We start from the raw sequence: 20,377 nt of genomic DNA, 5'->3' as shown, positions 1-20,377 counted from the left end.
ACTACTAAGGGAACTACATATAATTGTTTATTTGCCAGATCAACCCTACAGGGTAACTATGACTATTATACCTGCTTTGCAAATGGGAAACAGAGGCTCAGGGAGGTCAACAGACCTGCCCACCATTGATTCCACAGCCCATGCCCTTCAAGGCTGTCTGCCCCAGCCAAGGAATCCCTAAACTGACAGGGAGTCTGAAACCTTGTGCCAGGCCTGGGGTCCTGCCAACCTCTTAAGCAGTCCACTCTCTCATCATGATCGAGGACACTTGACTGCAGCCTCCACCACTTGACCCCAAGAGAAGCTGAGTCCTCAGCCCCTCTTTTTGTTATTCTGCATCTCTCTGAATCACTTACCTTACAATGCCCAGGATACTTCTGGGGCAGATGCTTTTTGATGTTAAAGTTTCCTCACGTTGACTCACAAACATTTTAAAACGCTGGGTGGGCCCCAGCCTCAGCATCTCTCCTTTAGCAGTAGGGGCAGCACACCACCTAGTGGCTGTGTGGTGAACCTCGTATTGGCCAACCCGCAGGGGCAGAGCCCAGGATCTGGGAGGCCCTTAGGTTGTCAGCGGTCCAACTGAAGTTCAGAGAGGGGAAGTGACCAGCCTGCAAGCACACAGCAAGTCAGTATCCAGTCCTCAGGACCATGACCCAGCTCTTGGGCAGCAAGACGGTGCTTCCCAAACTTCCCACACAGTTTCAGGGAAGCTGTGTGTCTGGGAGAAGGTCTCAATTCTGGTAGTTGTGAAAATGAAGTGTCCCGTTCATAGGTGCACCATCTTCCTGGCAATGCATCGTTTATTCTGTTTATCATTTTTGAATAGGTAAAGGTACATACGGTATGAAATCCAAAAGGTAGCAAAAGGGTATGTGATGAAAAGTGAGTCTTTTAGCCCTCTACTGCCAAATTCTGGGATTATCAGTTTCTACATGTCTGTCCAGAGTAATCTTTGTAATTTACAAAGATTTTTTTAAACTTTTTTACACAAATGATAACTTTTCCTGCACAGGGCACTTAACAAGGCATCTTGGGGACTTCCCTGGTGGTCCAGCGGTTAAGACACGGCACTCCCAATGCAGGGGGCCGGGGGTTCAATCCCTGGTCAGGGAACTAGATCACACATGCCGCAACTAAGAACCTGCATGCAGCAACTAAAAGATTCCCCATGCCGCAACTAAAGATCTGCACACCACAACAAAGATCCCACAGGCAGCAACGAACATCCTGTGTGCCGTAACTAACCCGGCACAGCCAAATAAATAAATATTTAAAAAAACAAAGACAAAACAAACAAACAAAAGGCATCTTGGAGATCACTGTACATCAGCATATAAAGAGCATCCTTGTCCCTTTGTAAAACCACCCTACACTCCCTGTGGGGGTATATGGAGGTACCATTTAACTACTATACTTTCGATAGACATTTAGGTGGCTCCCAATCCACTGCTTTAACAAACTCATACGGAAAATCCTTTAGAATAAATTCCTGGAAGTGGCATTGCTGGAATTATCAGCTGTGATTCATTTTGGTCTCATACACCAGCAAACCCAATATAATAAGAGCTTAAATACTTCAGGCCAAAGATGATGTTATAAAATAAAGGCAAAGAGGAAAGATTTGAGAATGACCTTATGAGGGCCTGAAGCTGGAAGGAGCAGGTGCTGCCTAATCTAATCATCTCTGGTCGCCATAGAAACCAGCCATAAAGTCAGCCGGAAAGAGCTCATGAACAACATCTACCCCATCTGCACCGGCATGGACCATTCACATTCCCTTCCCTGTTAGGTCCTGTCAGGCCCGGTTCTGTCGTCTCCAGGGTGTCCCCCAGGAGGGAGCCGGATCTTGACCCTGCCCTCCTCCTCCCAAACCCCTCCCTCCTCTTTCCAGCCACAGTCTCAGATGGCTGCCCTGCAATGCCCACCCTGTCGAGAGAGATGGGCAACTAGATACCCAGTCCTGTGTCAAAGAAAAAACAGAGCCGGACACTAGTTAGAGTGATAAAAACAGATTTCATTCAGGAGAATTACAATAGGGGGAAAGGCACCTCAGCCTAGAACAAGGCTCAATTCCAAATACAGCATGGGCAAGTGGGAATTTACAGCCTAGTAACAGGTCAGGGGTGGGGGTGGGGGTGGGAGGCAGTCAGAGGATAGAAAGTTACTAAGAGGACACATCAGGGTAAAGGGGCATTTGGCTAAACCGACATAATAGGATTCTTGCTGAAGACAGGCCAGGGTAATCAGACATCCCCTGGGGGATGGTGGAGGGTGAGGAACTCTATCAGATAACAACGATGTTCAGATATGGAGGGGGGGGGCCGGGTGGGGCAGGGGGAGGGGCAGGTTCTGGTTAAACTAACTTAGCAGGGTTCTTGATAAAACTGGATTTTATAAGAAAGTGCACAGATGGGCCTAGGAGAAGGTTCAGGAGCCTGACTAAGGTTTGGTTACCTGCCCATCAGGAGGGCACCTTCTAGCAGGGGAGCAGTCTACACAGGAGGGAAATGGCCCAAGGACGTATAGCAAAAAGCTTGTTCAAACCAAAACATGTCTGACCTGGCCTGTCTCTCAATGAATCACTGTCCTTCCCAGGGTAGAATAACTCTTCTGATCCAAAAGGTGATTAAATTGATTAGGAGAATTTTCAGACAAGCCACAGGCAGGCAGTAATCTTTGAGTACAAATGCAGGAGTTTGCAGGGACGCATTTTATTTGATTCTGGAAATTAGAGGCTCTTTGAAGGTAGCACACAATTTTGTTCAAAGTGTCCCAGACTTTGAGAGAAAAGACCCAAAGCCCGTATCATGCTTTTATGAAAATCCTGAGAAGTGCTTTTTAACACACAGCCTGAGATCCTTCTTGGCACTGCTTAGCTAGACCTGCCCTGACCTCAGAGCAGCTGTACTAACTTCCCCCACACCTCCACTGCACTTCACACCTGCCATCCTTCCCTCTGCACAAAAAGCTGAGACTGTATTGTTCCCATTTTATAGATAGGAAAGTAGGGCTCTGAATGGTTGAGTGACTGAACCCGGTCACTTTGCTCTAAGTGGCAGACCCAGCCTCCCTCTCCTCCCTAGCCTGGGACAACTTGCACAGATGTCATTCCACTTCTGGACATTCTGCCCTCTTAGGGGTACATGAAAAAATTCCTATCTCCACCTACCGCCCCCTCCACACATGAGGATTCTGTGGCTCTGGCACCCCTAAGGGTCAGTAAATTTCCTCCCTTTGCTGAAAATTTGCTCCCTTTCATATAACTCCAAGTGATCTTTGGGCAAGCTATAGGCTTTAGTCAGGACAATAAAAACTGAGCAGTTAGAAGACAACTGCTCCTCTGATGGACAAGATCACCACCCAAAGAAGGCTGGCCCACCTTTGACTTCATAAAGGTTCGGAGAGGAAGAGAGGAGGCCCCGGAGGCCCCCAAGTCTCCCTGCCCCACTTCACCTTACCCGTTGTCTCTGCTGTCCCCAGCCACCAAAGTCTTCAGTGGCTTCCCTGGGCAGCATCCTCAACGACACCAGATCTCCCCAGAAATTTAGAAGGGCAGAGATCCAGGCCAAGTACAACGTATTAACAACATATGTTTGGGAACATGTTATTTAGCCCAGGAAATCAGCACTTCCAAAATTATGAGGCAAATTTGTATCCAAAATACACCTTAAGCTCTACCCCTGAATTTCATCAAATAACAATTTCAAAAATAAAAGCAAAGCCAGCGTATGAACATACTGTCGACTGAAAAAAAAAACACACAAAACCTAAAAACTGAGTTATGTTTTATTCGATGATCTGAGGACTATAGCCCGGGAATCAGCTTCTCAGATAGCTCTGAGGAATTGTTCCGAAGAGGTACGGGAGGGGCCAGGATATAGAGGAGTTTTTGCTGGAAAAAAAACCCTGTGGTTGAACATCAAAAGATTACTGCTAATCACACACACACACACACACACACACACACACACACACACACACACACACGACATCTCAAGGTAATGATTTCAGCGCTTTACTTTGTATGGGGCAATGCAAGAATCTGGACTTATTAAAATTATTCCTTTGATATGCACCTTAACTACCTATCCTGCTTTCTCCATCCTGAATCCCCTCAGGGCGCACCGTTTGGGGGGCTGCAGTGGCTGAGGGCTTTATGACCATCATCCTTTGTTTACTGAAATGGCAAGTGACATTCTTTGTCTACAATATCCACCCTGATTCCTCTCGACTTTTCTCAGAATTCCAATCTCCTGAGGCCCCATGCCTTGCTGCTACCTGGGGACACTAATGTCAACCTTACTTTTCACCTGGAAAGTGTAATCTAGCCAGGCTGGCAGACATCTGGAACCTCGGTGTAGGTCACTCCCCAATGCGGGGGCTGCCACCACCTCCCGTGCGTCCAGCAGGGTTGCCTCTGTCTGGAGCAACCGCCCTCTCCCCAGGCGGGCACAGACGGGGTGGCTGATCCAGGACAGCTCTGATTGTCACTGTCATGCCCTTACTCCCACCCCTCTTGAGGAATCTGTCCCTTTCCCAACTCCCTCTGCCTCTTACACACCCTCACGCTGCCGCATGGTTACCGGTGAGCTCACTCCTCTCCTCCATAAAATCCCGAACTCCTTGAGGGCAGAGACCTTGTCCTGCTTGGCTTTGGGGGTCCATACCTGGCTCCAGGCCTGGCACTTAGTGGACTCCATGTGTATTTGCCAATAAATCCTTCTGTCTCCTGGGCTCCAAAGATAGCAGTTGCATGAATGGTCAGAACATCATGATAAACTAAAATTCATTTTATGATGTGGCTATGGAGACACACAAAGACTGTGACATCATGTCAGGCAGGTGACACCACTAATCATTAGTAACGTTTATTTCAAGACAGTGTCCTTGGCTTGGACACGTGGGGAAAACAGTTCAGAGCCCCGCTGGGTGTGTCACTGTGCTGTAGGAACTGGCTCCGACAGGGATGGGGCTATGCAGCTGCTGCGGACCGAGCTGGTCTACCCCTTGGGACAGAAGCTGTGTTTCATTCATCTCTACAGGCCTCAACGTCTAAGTCAATATTTTTGGATAACTGAAGTAATTCCTTTACATGAAACTAGTGGTGTTGAAGACAAGAAGCTCAGAAGAAACCTTTCTGCGTCTCTCAACTCCCCCACTGACTGAAAAGAACAGACTACAGTGTAGGAAAGTTCCCGGATGGTCTGCGGCTCCCAGACGCACTCCACACCCACTCATACCTCGGTGCCATTGCACTGCCATTGCCTCTTCTGGGATAGCCCTTCCCCTTCTATCTTACTTTTGTCCAGAACCTCCCTTCTACACCTTCTCTGTCAGGTCTTCCTGGTCCAGCCCCTTGAGAGTTTTTGTGATTCAACACTGGTCATTTTCATAAGGTCAAGGCGGTCTTAGGGCAAGCAGGAGGAGGTGGCAGGCAGGCCCTACCCCCTGCACCTCCAGCAGCAAGATCTGCAATAACGGGGAAATGTGCTCACTGGGTCTGAAGCAGGTCCTTGAAGGCCTTGTGCTCCAGCCTGTGGTGTGACCGCGCATGGCACGGCGTGCAGACACAGGCCTGGAGATGAGGACAGAGGGCAGCTGGGGGCTGAAAACTAGGAGCAGGATTTTAAAAGCTGGAAGCCTCTGCGCATAAACTGAGGTCTTCCTGCCTTCCTCTGAGCAGCATCCGGGGAATGCAGAAAGGAGCAACGGGGTGAGATTGGTGGAGGCGCTGAGGGGAAGGCACGGATTTGGCGGAGACTGAAGAATGTGCAAGCAAACCCCCACTCCGTCACTCACCAGCGTTGATCACAAGCAAATCACTTGGCTTTTTTTTTTTTTTTTTTTTTTTTTTGGCTGTGTTGTGTCTTCGTTGCTGCACGCGGGCTTTCCTCTGGATGCGGCGAGCAGGGGCTACTCTTTGTTGTGGTGCACAGGCTTCTCACTGTAGTGGCTTCTCTTGTTGCAGAGCACGGGCTCTAGCCACGTGGGCTTCAGTAGTTGTGGCACACTGGCTCAGTAGTTGTGGCTCGCAGGCTCTAGAGGGCAGGCTCAGTAGTTGTGGTGCACAAGCTTGGTTGCTCCGTGGCATGTGGGATCTTCCCGGACCAGGGCTCGAACCCGTGTCTCCTGCATTGGCGGGCGGATTCTTAACCACTGCGCCACCAGGGAAGCCTGGCTTTTCTTAATTTAGTTTCTTTTGCTATAAAACAATCTCCCAAGGAGCAGGAACTAGATTCTTATGCCACTTTTCTGTAAGATGTGAGCAACACCGCGGGTTGGGATCTCTAGGGACACGTCTCAGGCCTCCTGGGAGTTCCCTGGGTATCCAGTAGAGAGGAGATTCCCACGCTGGACGTTTCTACTTCGTGGTTTGCCTCTGACATTGTTCAGCTCAATCTCTCTAAAGGGTTTACAGAACGCTCTAATATCCACGATGCATTCTCACTTCCTCGTCCCATCAGCCCCTTTTGCAGGTGGGGAGACCTGGGCCCGTGACTTGACACTGTCACTCTGTGAGGACCAGCGCCCCCAGCTCCGGCTCTGGAGAGCGCAGACGTGCGGCACCCCCGCCTCCCGTGCCCTCCCTGGGGGCGGAGTGAGCAGGCACGGGGCGGGATCTTTCAGGTCATGTGACTCCCGGCCCGGAAGCACTCGCCCCCAGACCCCGGGGTGACCAAATTGGGGGCTACTACCTCCAGCGAGCGCGGAGGTCGCGCTCCTGTTTCGCGCTCCCGGCGCCCGCCGCCATGGCCTGGACCAAGTACCAGCTGTTCCTGACCGGGCTCATGCTCGTCACCGGCTCCATCAACACGCTCTCGGCAAAGTGAGTCCGGGCCTGGCCGGGAGGGGAGGGGACTCCGCGCCCTCCCTTTGGGGCTCTCCTTTCCTGACTTCACCAGCCAGCTCAGTTGCTCTGATCCGTTCATGCGGTTTATGGACCACCCAAGGGGGACGAGGCCCAGGGAAATGCGGGGCAGGGCCGTGTCGCCGGCTGGAGGATCCGAGCCCCGGCTTTGATTCGCTGTGTGCTTGATCCCAGCGAGTCACTTTCTAACTCAGCGCCTCAGTTTCCTCATCTTTAAACGGGAGGGAGTTTCTCTCCCCTGCCCCTTCCAAGCTGGCATCGGGGGCCCCGCCCTCCAGGAGCTGTGGGCCAGGGAGGGCTACCATAAACGTCATGCGGACCGAGTGACCAGTGAGCGTGGAGGGCTGCGACGACAGAGAAGGGGATGCACCACGGGCCCCTCTTGGAGGAAGGGTTATAGCTGGGCCTCGAAGCTTTGGTAGGATTTCTACATGTGGTGGGGACATCGAGGCAGGAACAGCAAGGCCAGATCCAGGTGGATTGTAACTAGCACCAAATGCCCAGGCTGGATTTTATCCCATAATCAAAGAGGGGCTTTTGAGATGGGGAGTGACATGTTAAAAGTGATACGATGAACCTGGTGGTCAAGGTGCAAAGTAGTTGGCTGCAGGGAAGACCACGCCAAGGCTGCTGCGTGGCAGATAAGGGGAACTGGGAGGTGGCAGTGAGGTGGGAAGGGAAGGGTCAGGTGGGAGAGACCAGGTGCAGAGTGAAGCCACAGGGCCTGACCCACAGGATCCAATAATCACTCCTGGGCTTCTGCCTGGGGGAACAGAAGTGGCATTAACCCAGGCAGGGTGGGCAGGGGGCCAGTTCAGCTCTGATGTAAGAGGGTGTGGTGCACGTGGAGGACAGTAGACAGTGACCCTCTCCCAGTCAGACCTCCCTTCCACCTGAGCCCTGCCAGGCTCCAGAGCAAAGGGGAGTCACCCCAGTCACCCTCTGGGCTGTACTCCAGGCCCCCTGAGGGTGGTGGGGATAGTTGTATCTTATTCGTTTTTTGTTTTTTTTTTTTTTTGTATTGCAACCAATCTGGTCCCCTGCTGAGACTTTGTTAATCACTTGAGATAAGGCTCAAAGATCTGGGAAAATGACAAAGCATCTTGCAAAACAGCTTTGTAGTGGGAATGGGGTATTTCCTTTTTTTTTTTTTTGCATACATGGGCCTCTCACTGTTTGTGGCCTCTCCGGTTGCGGAGCCTGGCTCCGGACGCACAGGCTCAGCGGCCATGGCTCACGGGCCCAGCCGCTCCGCGGCATGTGGGATCTTCCCGGTCCAAGGTCCGAACCCGTGTCCCCTGCATCGGCAGGCGGACTCCCAACCACTGCGCCACCAGGGAAGCCCTCTTATTCGTTTTTGAGGGTGTTTCTTGCCAGCGTACTCCATCAGTGACGTGAGATATGCCCCAGAAGGGAGGTCTGGGAGAGAAGTACCCTGTTCGATTCATCAGGCATATATAAGGTCCTTACAGTGTGTGAGTGAAGCCTAGGGAAGGAGACAGAAGTGACCGAGAGAAGGTCCCAGGCTTTGAGATGCTTAGAAACTGCCGCAGAGGAGACAGATGTGTACACGCTTGGCAATCACAGTGTCCTCCCTTCTCCACAGGAGGTGACCTCTGGGTAAGGCCCACCTGTCTCTCTGGTTGGGCTCTGGCCGGCTGTGTCTGTGTCTTGTGCTGGGCTCCTGGGCCCTGAGGCCTCCTGAAGGGTACTCCTTTTGCTGAGCCCTTAGCTATAAAGGAAACTCAACCTGAGGGCTCCCATCTCAGGATCTGACTGCAGCAGAGCAGGTCATCTGTCCATCCGTCCCACAAGCCAAGGCCTCAGTCTGGTGCTTATAGGGTGGCTGTGGCCTGCCAGGGCCGCTGTCCACAAGGAGAGCTGAGTTACCTACTGAGGTAAACTGTGCTGACTCAGCTCCTTCCAGAAAAAGCTCCAGACCGGTCAGGTAGGAAGCCAGGGAATTCTCAGCCCCAGGACGCCTTGCCCTGGGAGGCTGCCTGAGAGGCCAGAAAGAGGTTCCCACGTGTGATCCCAACCTTTGGTCCTGTCCCCTGCCCTGTGGCCTGATGTGGGGCCTCTTAGGAGCCTCCCTACCTGTGATGGGCCCCAGTATTGGACCCTAAACAGTGTTCTAAGACCAGACTGTGAGAAGGACGCTCTCAGAGGAAGAACGTGGGAGAGCAGCCATGTACATCCTGATAGAGATTACTGATTTGAAATCACACTCTGACCTGAAGTTTCTGGCAGGGACAGACAGACGAGAATGCGACCACAGCAAGTGCTAACCAGTTAATACACAGAGAGCTCCGCGTGCCACGTCCTGCGCTGGCTGCCTTTCATGAGTTAAGTTAATGAATTCTCATAACCACCCTACGAGGTAGATAAATTCCTTGTCCCTGGATAAGGAAACTGAGGTTCTGGAAAGAGGGGCTTGCTTACCCAAGTTCAACTCAGCTATTAAGTGGCAAAGTTTATATTTGAGCCTAAGTAGTCTGGCTCTAGAATCCATGCTCTTAACCTCCACTATGGATGAGGCTGGGGACTTCTCTAGTCATCCTTAGGGGCATTTAAAGTTGTTAGAAACATAGAAATTATCCATTCTCATCCCCACAGTTTACAGTCAAGGTCCCAAGAAAAGTTTCGTGTGTGTGTGACCCAGCTGGTTGGTGTCTAGAACCTAGGTCTCAGGATTTTGGTCCAGTGCTGGTCTTCTACAGCTACAGTACCCGAAACTCCCTCTTCCTTGGGGGTTTCCTCTTATACCTCTGCAGGCAAGAACAGACAAGCGTGTGCCCATGGAAGTTGTAATCCTATAAGTGGCATCTCCTCTCCCTGCCATCGGGGTGCCTTCCCTCTGGGACTGGGTGACAAGCGTCTGAAGCCTCCATCCCAGAGATCACTCAGGGTTCAGGGTTAGAGTCTCTAGTAGCTCTTGCAGTTTCTTGGCCTGTAAAGTGAGCGTAGTGTTTCCCTCCCCGGCTGCTTGGGAGGACTGAAGACAGTGGATGAGGAAGTGGGCGGAGCACGTGCTGCTCCTGTACTGGGATCACAGGTCAGCTGTCCGCGGCAGGAGGTCACTGCCCACTCAGCAGGACTGGGTGTGCTGCAGGGAGCCGGCCTGGCCAGGCTGGCCTGGGCTGGGGCTGGGGATTGCCTACCCCCCGGAGGGAAAGTCGCCGATCAGGCTGGCCCTGTAGCCTCGTCCCTGGGTGTGGGCAGAAGGTCCCTCCCTTCTCCTTTCTGTGGCTGCTTTCTCCCCCTCACCAGGCTTCTGCTGATGCACTTCCTGGGACCAAACATTTGCCTTCCTCTGGCACCGCATGGGGCTGTCTGCCTGAACCGGTGCATGTTTCGGAGCCCCACCCTCCTGAATGCAGCTGGGGTTCTGCATGTAAAGAGCCAGGGTCAAGTAGACGCTCACTCAGGAAGGCTCACATCCCCTCCTAAACTTCTGCAGGCTGTGAAGCCCACCCAGCCACGAAGGGGCCATGGGGGTCATTTCTCCAACAGTCAGGCCCACTGGGTCCGGGGAGCCTGCAGGAAGGTGGCAGGAGGCCTGAGATCACTGGGCCTCTTTTAGGGGAGGACTCTCACTGTCCTTCCTGCGCCAGCTCTAACTTTTGCCTTGGCAGCTGCCCCTCCCCCACCCATAGGTTCCAAAAGTGGGCACGGGATAATTGCTTCAGAGGGGTTCAGGCCAGGTGGAGAAAGCCTTAAATTAGCAGGGCAGTGTAGCAGTGAAAAGAGCATGGTGAGGCTTGGAAGCTATGAGATTAGATAAGTCACTGGGCCTCTCCAAGCCTCAGTTTCATCTATAAAGTGGGCCTGATAATCCCTGCCCCACCTTCTTCCCAGACTCCTTGTGAGATCTACTGAGGAGAGTTATCTAATACTTAAGAGAGGGAGGGCTGTCATCATTTATCACCACGTGAGCCGGGGCCACCTGCTATGACACCCCAGAGAGTGGAGGAGCCCTGGGGCCCTTCTGAAGATCCCAAGCCAGAGAAAGAAGCTGACTCACTGGGCTTAACAGGCCCAGGAGGAGAGCGGAAATGGCATAGATTCTGTGGGGAATATGGATACACAGCTAATCGGCCCGAGGCGGCCAGCTGCATCAACCACTTCCTCAGCTTCTGACCGCCACCCCTGGTCCCACACAGACGCGCACACCCCTTGGGACGCTGAGCTTTGAGCTTACTGAGCAAGGCCATGCCAGAGTGACTCGCCCCTAGTAAGGGTAGCCCACCCGGAGCCCTCCAAGGCCCAGGGAACTCTAAAGGTAGCCTGCCTCTGCCAGTGGAGGGCACTTCCTCGTGTGGGTCCCCAAGGCCTCCTGCCCTAGGGACCACAGCTTTCCCCAGGATATAGTGTCCAGAGAGAATGGAGGGCCCATCTGCAGGGCTGACCTTTTCCCCGCCTCAGCCAGGGGGGTGGGAAGAATCCTGAGTAAGAAAGTGATCGGTGTTGAGGAAGGAGCACAGAACAGGGGGTGGTGCTCCTGGGTACTAGCGCTTCCCTGTGTCCCTCAAGCCCTGTCTGGTCCCTGGGTTTCCTCATCTCTCAAACAAGGAGCTTCCCGAGAGATGGCTGAGTTGGTTCTCCTCTTTCAGCACTTTGTGGCCCTCCAGGTGCCTCTGTGTCAGCCTGCAGGCTGGGTCCCAGAGGATGGATACTCTCCCCGGAAGCTTTCAGGCTGGAGCAGAGCTGGGGCCACACCCACCCGACACAAGGGGAAGAGGAGAGCAGAGGAGAGAGAGGGAGAAGAGGGGCAGTAAAGGACTTTTAGTGACCCCCTGCCATATGCCAGGTCTTATATGTCTTATTACTTTTGCCAATTCATCAGTGTTGGCATTATTATCCCCGACTTACAGGTGAGAAATCTATAACTCATCCAACCTGTGAGAGTCAGAAGTCTGGGCTTTCCGTGTATCCTGCTGCCTTTTCTGAAAATAAGTTCAAGCAGATGGGTTCGGCCCTAGATCCGCCCATTGTTAACTGTGTGAGCCTGAACACGGCTCTCTCCACCCCAAGGTCTGAAGTCCCTGTCTGTAAAATGAGGACCCTTGTTGTGAGGCCTAAACCACACAGCCCACATGAAGTGTTCAGGCTCCTCAGGGAGAAGCACAGGCCTGGTACAAGGTCGGTACACAGTGAGTGGTGCATTCATAAACACATGTTAGTGAAGCGTTGCAAAGAGATAAGTGCTTGCAAAGAGATAAGTGCTATCCCACTGGGGAGTGATTGCTTTCACCCCCAGATGAACCAGGTCTGGCTTTTGGCTCTTGTCCTGTGCTACCTGGGGTCCTGCTGTGACTGCACAGTGAGGCAGACCTTTCCCAGGGCCAAGATGAGAAACCTGACTCTATCCCAAGGTGACTGCAGGCCTGAACTGCCTGGCCAAGAGTCTGGGCAGGGCAGGCAGCCTGTCCCGACACCCAAACCCTTGGGATGTAAACCTGCCCCAGGCACTCAGATACAAAAAGATTCCATTTCCCCTGCTGGGAACCTGCCAGCCCTGCCTGTTCAGGCAGACCCACCCCTTGGAGGAAGCAGACAGCGCAGGGGGAGAGGAGGAAGCTTAGCACCAGCCCTACAGCCTGCTCCCCGTGCAGTGCCCCTCCCTGGGGAAGGGCAGGCCCAGCTGGTGCCCCCAGCAGGGGACACCTCAGACTGGATGGCAAATTAGCAGTCATGGATAATTGCCTTTGGACTATATAGTACCTGCCTATTTGTCTAGCGGTGTCTGGAAGTCCCACTCATTCAACAACAACAAAAAATGTTTGCACTTCTGTATAATAACGTGCGAGGAGCAGGGGATTGAAAGCTGTGCAAGTTGCTGGATGCTGAGCTCACAGCCTCTCAAGTGACAAGGACTATGGAACCAGAAAGTGATGCAGATATGAGTTGTCGTGACTGTAAGGTGCACAGGCAGTAGCCCAGGGGGAGTTCAGGAGGTGGCCGCACTGCCGCATCGGGGGTCTTGAGCCTGCCAGTCTGTGCTCTGGATGTGGCCCCAGGATGGGGAAGGGGCTTCCATACCAGCCCTTGCCCTAGGCTTCTGGTTGACCATGAACTTGGCAGGACCTCCCTTGTCCCTCCTGGAGGAGCCCTGGGAACTCTCTCTTTGACCTGCTCACTCGCTCCAGGGCAGGTGTTTCTGCGCCCTTGGTAAAGCTTGACCTCTCTGCTCTCCTTCGCTTCTCTCTTTTGCTCGGCTGCCTCACCCAGCCCCTCCCAGAGGGCTCTGTCTGTGAAAGTGAGTCTGGCTGGAGAGCAGGCCAAGCTGGGTGAGCCATACAGGTGGTATGTGTCCCACACCCACATCCCACGTCCTGTCCTGTCCCGCCCTGCCTGGGGATCCCAGAGTCGCAATCTACAGCAGATCGGGCAGAAATGAGACCCCAGAGAACAGGTGGTTTCTGTCGATGATGGGGATTATCTTTGCCCCTTTGCTGCTGGGTCTGGTTCCAGCCTGATCCCCTGACCCAGATTTCCTCTGCCTTCCCAACCAGGCATATCAGAACTTCTAGCTGCCCATCAGCTCTCATTTGACCTCCACCATTCCCAAGCACCAGACGCCCTCCTACCTTCCCTCCTCACTGTGGGAGTGGGTGGGGTCTCCTACCTTGAGATAAGTTTGCCATAGTCCTGTTTTGTTCACTTGCCCTGGGATGTGTTCAGATCTCTTTGTAGACGTGATCTCTCCCACCAGCGCTCAGCCCGCCCTTCCCACCGCCTGCCCACTTGCCCCGGGCTGTGGGAAAGAGCTCCCTGTTCCCCTCCTCAGACTCAGGCACAGAGAAGCCCCGCCTGCACAGGATCTTTGTCAAACCCAGACCTGCACCGCGTGGCATGACCAGTGGCCCCTGCTTGGGGCACAGGAAGCGGAAGGCTTCCCTGCGCTCCGGGAGCTGAGGCTTGTACACAGAGGAGCCAGCAGATGGGGTGGGGACCACCATGTAGCTGCTCTGGACAAACATTGTAAGGAAGGACATTTAAGAAGAAGTCCCGAGTCTTACCCTTTAGGGACCGCCACCGCCTACGAGTGGGGTTGCTGCAGCGGGGGCAGGTCGGTGGCCCACTGCAAGCGGCCCTGGGTCTGCGTTGACTTGCGTCAGCAGCGTGATGTGGCGCATGCAGTCCTAGCCAGGTCAGCTAACCAGGGTGTCCAGCACGTGGGCGGGGCCGCCCTGTTGCCCGACTCGGTCTGGGCCAGATCACGTGCCCTTGGCTCTGGGCCTGGGCCCACCAGAGTGCTTCCTGAAGTCAGCAGCCAGGGCGGTGAAAGGTTAGCGAGGGCCGGGGCTGCTTGACCGGGAGAAGATTCTGAAGGTGGGGAAGGCTCCACATGTATGAAGGGCTTTCCAATGAAAGAGAGATTAGATTCCCAGGGACATAACTAAGGCCAGCGAAAGTGAAATTCAGAGGCGGAAGTTTTAGCGACAGATGTTGGTCAGTGCAAAATGGTTGGCGGTAGCTGCCCAGAGCGTTGTGCCATGACGGACTCTGGGCTCGGCGGGGAGCATGCCATAATCAGTGAGGCCCATCTGCCGGGGTGCCGGCTGGCACCCACTCCACAAGCGCCATGTACCTGCCACCGGCTTCCGAGCCAGTGCTAGAGAAAACCTTCCAGATCCTTCAGGTTATGGGAAGGTGACCGGGTGGTCTGTGTCAGGTGGCCATTTCCCAGGGCCCACGTGACCTTGTAGACCAGGGACTCTTGATATGGGTCCCTTTGATAGTCTGGTGAAGCCTAGAGTAGTGTTTTAAAATGTGCAAATAAAAGACCAAGGATTACAGAAAAAGCTAATTGTATTGAAATAAAGTTATCAAGACATTAAACAAGCCAGTTTGTGAAATAGTAACGTACATGTGTGCATGCACTTCTTAACACATGAAATAGTAAGCAGTGCGTCTGATTACTGTAATTTTGGAGCAGTGATGAGTGTAAATAATACTTCACAATCTCTGCAGTGGCTCGAATGTGATAATGAGAAGAGCTGTGATTTCCGTGTGTGGCAAAGTCGCAGGTACTGCAGTACTGCACTCATAAATGGAGGAAATGCTAAATTTCTGGTAGAGGTTCATGAAACTTCAGCTAAAGGGTTCCAGGCCCCCGCGTTCTGTCTGCCATCCCAGAGGAAGACTCCTTGCCTTGGAGACTGGTCCCTTCGAGAGGGAGCCCCGCTCTGGGCCGAGTCTGCTAAGGCTGGTCTCTTGGCTTCAGGAGGCGTGAGCTCTCTGCAGGCCCCAGGACCGGGTGGGAGAGCGCGCTGCCACACTGCAGGGTTTGACCTTCTCTCTGTCTGCTGCAGGTGGGCGGACAACTTCGTGGCCCCAGGCTGCGGAGGGAGCCAGGAGCACAGCTTCCAGCATCCCTTCCTCCAGGTATCTGTGCCTGTCCTCGCCCATCTCCGTCTCCCAGGCCTCAGGTCAGGGGCCCCCACGCGGCCATGCTGTTTGCTAACCTGGGTTGGGGGAGTCCTCCCTTCCTCTCAGGAGAGCCAGTTGCTTCTCTCTCCCTCCCAGAACAGAGGCCAGGGCGTGAGGTGCCCCTGGAAGCGGGCAGAAGGCACAGTCCCCTGTAGGAAGCCTGCACAAGTCCTGGTGAGCACTCATGCCCCGGACTCCTTGAGGCCAGCCCTCACCATGGCCAAGTCAGGACACATTTGGAACAATCCAGCCCTGTCGTAAAACCTGCTCCCCAACCACGGGGAGCCCAGACCCCACTGGGCCAGGGCAGACACCATCAATGGAAGGTACCTTATTGCTAGACTGGGAAGCAGGAGACTTAAAGTTTAGTCCAGCTCTGCCAGCAACTTGCTTTGTGACCTTATATAAGTTCTCAAGCCTCTCGGGGCCTCAGTTTCTCCATCTGGAACATGACCAGGGATCGGTCTAGATTGGTGGGTTTTCAGATCAGGCTCTACATGGCCTTAGAGTTTCCATCGAGGTGTTTGAAGAGCTTAGGGGTAGACCTAGGAGGCAGGCTCTGGCCTCCCGCACAGAGCAGTTCTGCTTTTGTCTCTTTTACATGTTGGGGTTATAGGTAAACTCTTGTGTGAAGAAAGGTTATGTTTAAAAAATTTTGTTACAGAGAATCCCCCGGCAGTCCAGTGGTTAGAACTCCAGGCTTTCACTGCCGAGGGCACAGGTTTCATCCCTGGTCGGGAAACTAAGATCCCACAAGCTGTGCAGCATGGCCAAAATAAAAAAAAAAAAAAAAAAAACCTTGTTATAGGTGGTCTTCCTTCCAGCTCTGAAGTCCTGTTTCTGTCCCTACAGGCAGTGGGCATGTTCCTGGGGGAGTGCTTCTGCCTGGCTGCCTTCTACCTACTCCGGTGCAGAGCTGCAGGGCACCCAGACACCAGCATGGATCCCCAGCAGCCCTTCAACCCCCTTCTTTTCCTGCCCCCAGCCCTCTGCGACATGACCGGGACCAGCATCATGTATGTGGGTGAGTAGCCAAGCCAGGCTGCCGAGGGCTCAGCGAAGCCTGTGGCCCAAGGGAGCTGCTGGGAAAGAGCCACCCCCAACTCATCTTCAGCTCCCCCCGCCCCTCTCCCACCGACCTTTACACACACGCCCCCAACCAAGGTTTACTGAGTACTTACCACGTGCCAGCCCTGTCAGCCCTGAGGACACCTCAGTGAACAGACAGGCTGGGCCCTTAGGAGCTAACGTCATGTGTCTCTCCTCTCCTAGCCCTGAACATGACCAGTGCTTCCAGCTTCCAGATGCTGCGGGGAGCAGTGATCATATTCACAGGCCTGTTCTCGGTGACCTTCCTGGGACGGAGGCTGGCACTGAGCCAGTGGCTGGGTATCCTCGTGACCATCGCAGGGCTGGTGGTCGTGGGCCTGGCTGACCTCCTGAGCAAGCACGACAGTCAGCACAAGCTCAGCGAAGTGATCACAGGTGTGGCCGGGGTGGGCATCCCGGGGCTGCCCAGCACAGAGCCACTCGACAAAGCATTTTACAAGCTCTGCTGTCCGCCAAGCCCTGGGGGAGGGCACGTGGGCCACCAGCTGATGTGGACATGCACCTGCTTCCCAGGTGATGGGAAGAGTGTAGGGAAGACCAGCAGGGCACAAGCAGCGTGAGGGAGGTCCGAGGAAGGAGAGGGCTAGTTCTGTGACGTACCTACAGCCACACAGACTGCAGGATCCAGAAGAGGAAAGGAATGAATGTTGACTGAGCACTTACCGAGCGCGCAGCCGGCGCTTCGCACTGTGCTCGTCATCACTCATCCTCACAGCCCCGGAGAGGACACACTGCAGCCCATTTTACAGTGAAGTGGCCACCCTGCTCACGCACGGCAGGATTAAACCAGAAATGTCCATCTCGGGGCCTGTTGCTTCTCGAAAGACCTGCTTACCCCAGTTGTGCAGCCCTCAGGCCCAGGTGGACCCCTGGACTTTCCGGAGCCTTAGCCCAGAGGGGCTGACAGTGCCTTCCCTGGTGGCCTGCCTCACCCCTCAGGGGCCAGGAGGTCAGGCGCGGGGCCTGTCGTGGCCGGACCTCGTGGACTGTACAGTGCCCTGCGGAGTCAGGGGCTGCAGGGGCTCTTAGGTTTCCGTGGGCTGAGATGTCTGCCTCAGCCTGGCCTCACTCTGGGCCCCTCCTTTCCCACAGGGGACCTGCTGATCATCATGGCCCAGATCATCATCTCCATCCAGATGGTGCTGGAGGAGAAGTTTGTCTACAAGCACAGCGTGCACCCACTGCGGGCAGTCGGCACTGAGGGTGCGTGTGAACACAGGCTGGCAGGAGGGCGCCGGGTGGAGTGCGCCCTGCGGGGCGGCACATCGAGGGGATGCAGTGAGGGCTCCTGGCGAGGTGCTGGGGGCCTCTGGGAAGGGCGAGCCTCCCGCCCTCCTTCCTCGCTCCCCTCACCATGTTCGTGTTGATAAATACCCTGACAGCTGCCGTGCACTCGGCCAGGAGCTAAGGGAGGGCAGGGACGAAGATGAATGAGACGCAAGCCCCGCTCTAGAGGAACCGACCAGCAAGAAAGGAGCAGGCAGTGCGTTTTAGCTCGGCCCGCTTTTACTCAAGTGACGCTTCACTTGCCAAGCATATCTGAGTGTCGTGGCCCAGGGAAGGTGGCATTTGCGCTACGGATTTCAGGAAGCAAGAATGGACAGGAGGGAACTCCAGGCAGAGTGGATACATGGGGAGCTGGATGTGAGTTTGGAAACCAGTGAGGAATAGTTGGAGGAGGTACAGGTTTGATGTAGGGGAAATGATCAGGAATTGAATATGTCAGGGTCATATCTTGGAGAACCTTGGAACATCAGGCAAGTAGATTTAGACTTTAAATGACAGGCAGGGAAGAGCCACCAAAGGTTTTTGAGCAGGGAAGTAAGTCAAAATGATGCTTTAAAATTATGGAACTAGCAGGGCGGATTAGAGCAGTGCTACCGAAGTGTGACCTACGGGCTTGTCGGGGAGCTGTTGGCGCCTGTTCCACCGTGAGCTGAGGGCTTACGGCAGAACGTTACCCACCTAAATCAACTATGTCATCAAGTGTACTGATTGCTTCCACTCACTTTTTTTTCCTAGAAGGACTTTCTGAGTGAAGCAGTGCCTTGATTTACATTCTGGCCCAGCTCCTTGTCACACACCAGCAGCGCTGAGTTAGAGAGCTGTTTTTCCACACTTGAGAGAGCAGTGTCGTGCTCGCAGCCAGCAATCCTCTTGTCAATGAGTAGAATTGAGTTTAAAAAGTGTCAGAGAGCATCGTACGTTGTAAGGGTAGCTGTCGTTTTGTGAAAGTGTGTACATGTCTGTGACTGGTCACAATATAAAATGTATTTCCTATTCTTGGTCCGGTCAGGAGACGCGGATTTAAGTGGAAATGGGGCCGTCAGAGCCCATTCAGTAGGCCGTTGTAGCTCCTAATGAGCTCCAGGAGCTGGAAGGAAGGAGCTGGTGCGAGGGCGACTCGGAGGGGTGGCTGGGAGGTCAGCGGAGCCCGGCTGGGTGGGCCGGGGCACGCTGCCGGGGCTGGGGGCCCAGCGGAGAGCGTGACGTGCTCCCTCCACTCCCGCAGGCCTCTTTGGCTTCGTGATCCTCTTCCTGCTGCTGGTGCCCATGTACTACATCCCCGCCGGTTCCTTCAGTGGAAACCCTCGCGGGACGCTGGAGGACGCGCTGGACGCCTTCTGCCAGGTGGGCCGACAGCCACTCATCGCGCTGGCGCTGCTGGGCAACATCAGCAGCATCGCCTTCTTCAACTTTGCAGGCATCAGTGTCACCAAGGAACTGAGCGCCACCACCCGAATGGTGCTGGACAGCCTGCGTACCATTGTCATCTGGGCACTGAGCCTGACGCTGGGCTGGGAGGCCTTCCACCCGCTGCAGATCCTTGGCTTCCTCATCCTCCTGACGGGCACAGCCCTGTACAATGGGCTGCACCGCCTGCTACTGAGCCGCCTGTCCAGGGGCCGGCCCCCAGCAGAGGAGGGTGAGCATGAGAGACTGCTGGGGGGCCCTCGGACTGCCATCAACGATGCCAGCTGAGCCTCCTGCTCTACTGCCACCTGGACGCTCCTCGTTCTCCCCGAGGCTGAGGCCACGTGGGCTGGTGAACCTCAAGTGCCCTGCCCCCTCCCCACAGACCCCGCCCCCACCCACCCAGGGCAGCTGCTGCCACAGAAGATGACACAACACCCAGGTCTTCCTTTGTCACCACCCCATTCAGGCCTGAGTGCAGCGCCCGACCCCCAGCAGGCTTCCCCAGCCCCTCCTGCAACACTAGAGCTAAATCATGGAGTAGAATTGCAGGAACCAACAGCCCTAGGGTTTCCTCCTAAATCATAGGCTAAATACGGTTCTCCCAAGAAGAGAGGTCACTGAGCAAATTCTAATAGAACTAAGCACCACAGTTTCTAAAACTTGTAAGGTACTCCCTAACCCTGTCTGGGAATGGAGGTTTCAGCCAGGGCCTTGCCGCAAACTCAGTGTGTGCTCCCCAGCCCTGTACCTGGTCACTCCGGGCCTTGGCGTCCTGCTCTGCAGAAGGTGTCCACGGTGTGGCTTCCGTGCCTTCGGGCCCAACTGGGCCCATTCTGCAGGCCTGTGGTTTTGACCAACCTGGGGAAGGAGTGACAGCCCGTTTATTGAAGATGCCCCCTGCCCACGGAGCTCCTCCCCACGCCTGCTCTGGCGTCCTTGCTCACACCTTGAAGTCCTCCCCACCTGGGAGAAGTTACAGGGGGATTTCAGGGCAGCCCTGGATAATAGCTTTTATGAACTCTTCACCTTCCATTTTAAAGATGAGCAAACTTGAGTCCCAGAGTTATAAGTTGTTTGGCAAAAGGGCTCTCCTGCCGCGGGCTCTGGCCGTGCAGCCACACGACCAGGCAGTCGGCTGGGTTGTAGACCACGTCTGGGGTTCTGCCTCAGCCCCAGCAACCCGACAGACACCATGGAGAACCCTCCAAGGTGATGGGTTTACCGGGAGTCTACCGTGGAGAGTGATGCTGGAATCCCAGGCGT

At 54.4% G+C, this 20,377-nt stretch overlaps 1 protein-coding gene across 1 annotated transcript; it reads left to right on the top strand.

The window, feature by feature from the left end:
* The first annotated feature begins 6,752 nt into the window (after positions 1-6,752).
* On the top strand, positions 6,753-19,399 carry SLC35F6 (solute carrier family 35 member F6). Its single transcript, XM_065891485.1, has 6 exons — positions 6,753-6,829; positions 15,190-15,262; positions 16,160-16,331; positions 16,580-16,792; positions 17,510-17,620; positions 18,930-19,399. Exons 1-6 carry the CDS (start codon positions 6,753-6,755, stop codon positions 19,397-19,399), a joined length of 1,116 nt encoding a protein of 371 aa, XP_065747557.1.
* Positions 19,400-20,377: the final 978 nt, after the last annotated feature.

This window comes from Phocoena phocoena, chromosome 14 (assembly GCF_963924675.1).
Source record: "Phocoena phocoena chromosome 14, mPhoPho1.1, whole genome shotgun sequence".
NCBI classification, from domain to species: domain Eukaryota; kingdom Metazoa; phylum Chordata; class Mammalia; order Artiodactyla; family Phocoenidae; genus Phocoena; species Phocoena phocoena.
The sequence above is the reverse complement of the archived record's forward strand: the minus strand, read 5'-3'. Positions and strand labels throughout refer to the sequence as shown.

Coding starts and splice junctions, on each gene's coding strand:
- SLC35F6 (XM_065891485.1), top strand. CDS start 6,753: ATGGCCTGGACCAAGTACCAGCTGTTCCTGACCGGGCTCATGCTCGTC. Junction 15,263..16,159: donor TCCAGCATCCCTTCCTCCAG/GTATCTGTGCCT, acceptor CTGTCCCTACAG/GCAGTGGGCATGTTCCTGGG. Junction 16,332..16,579: donor GACCAGCATCATGTATGTGG/GTGAGTAGCCAA, acceptor CTCCTCTCCTAG/CCCTGAACATGACCAGTGCT.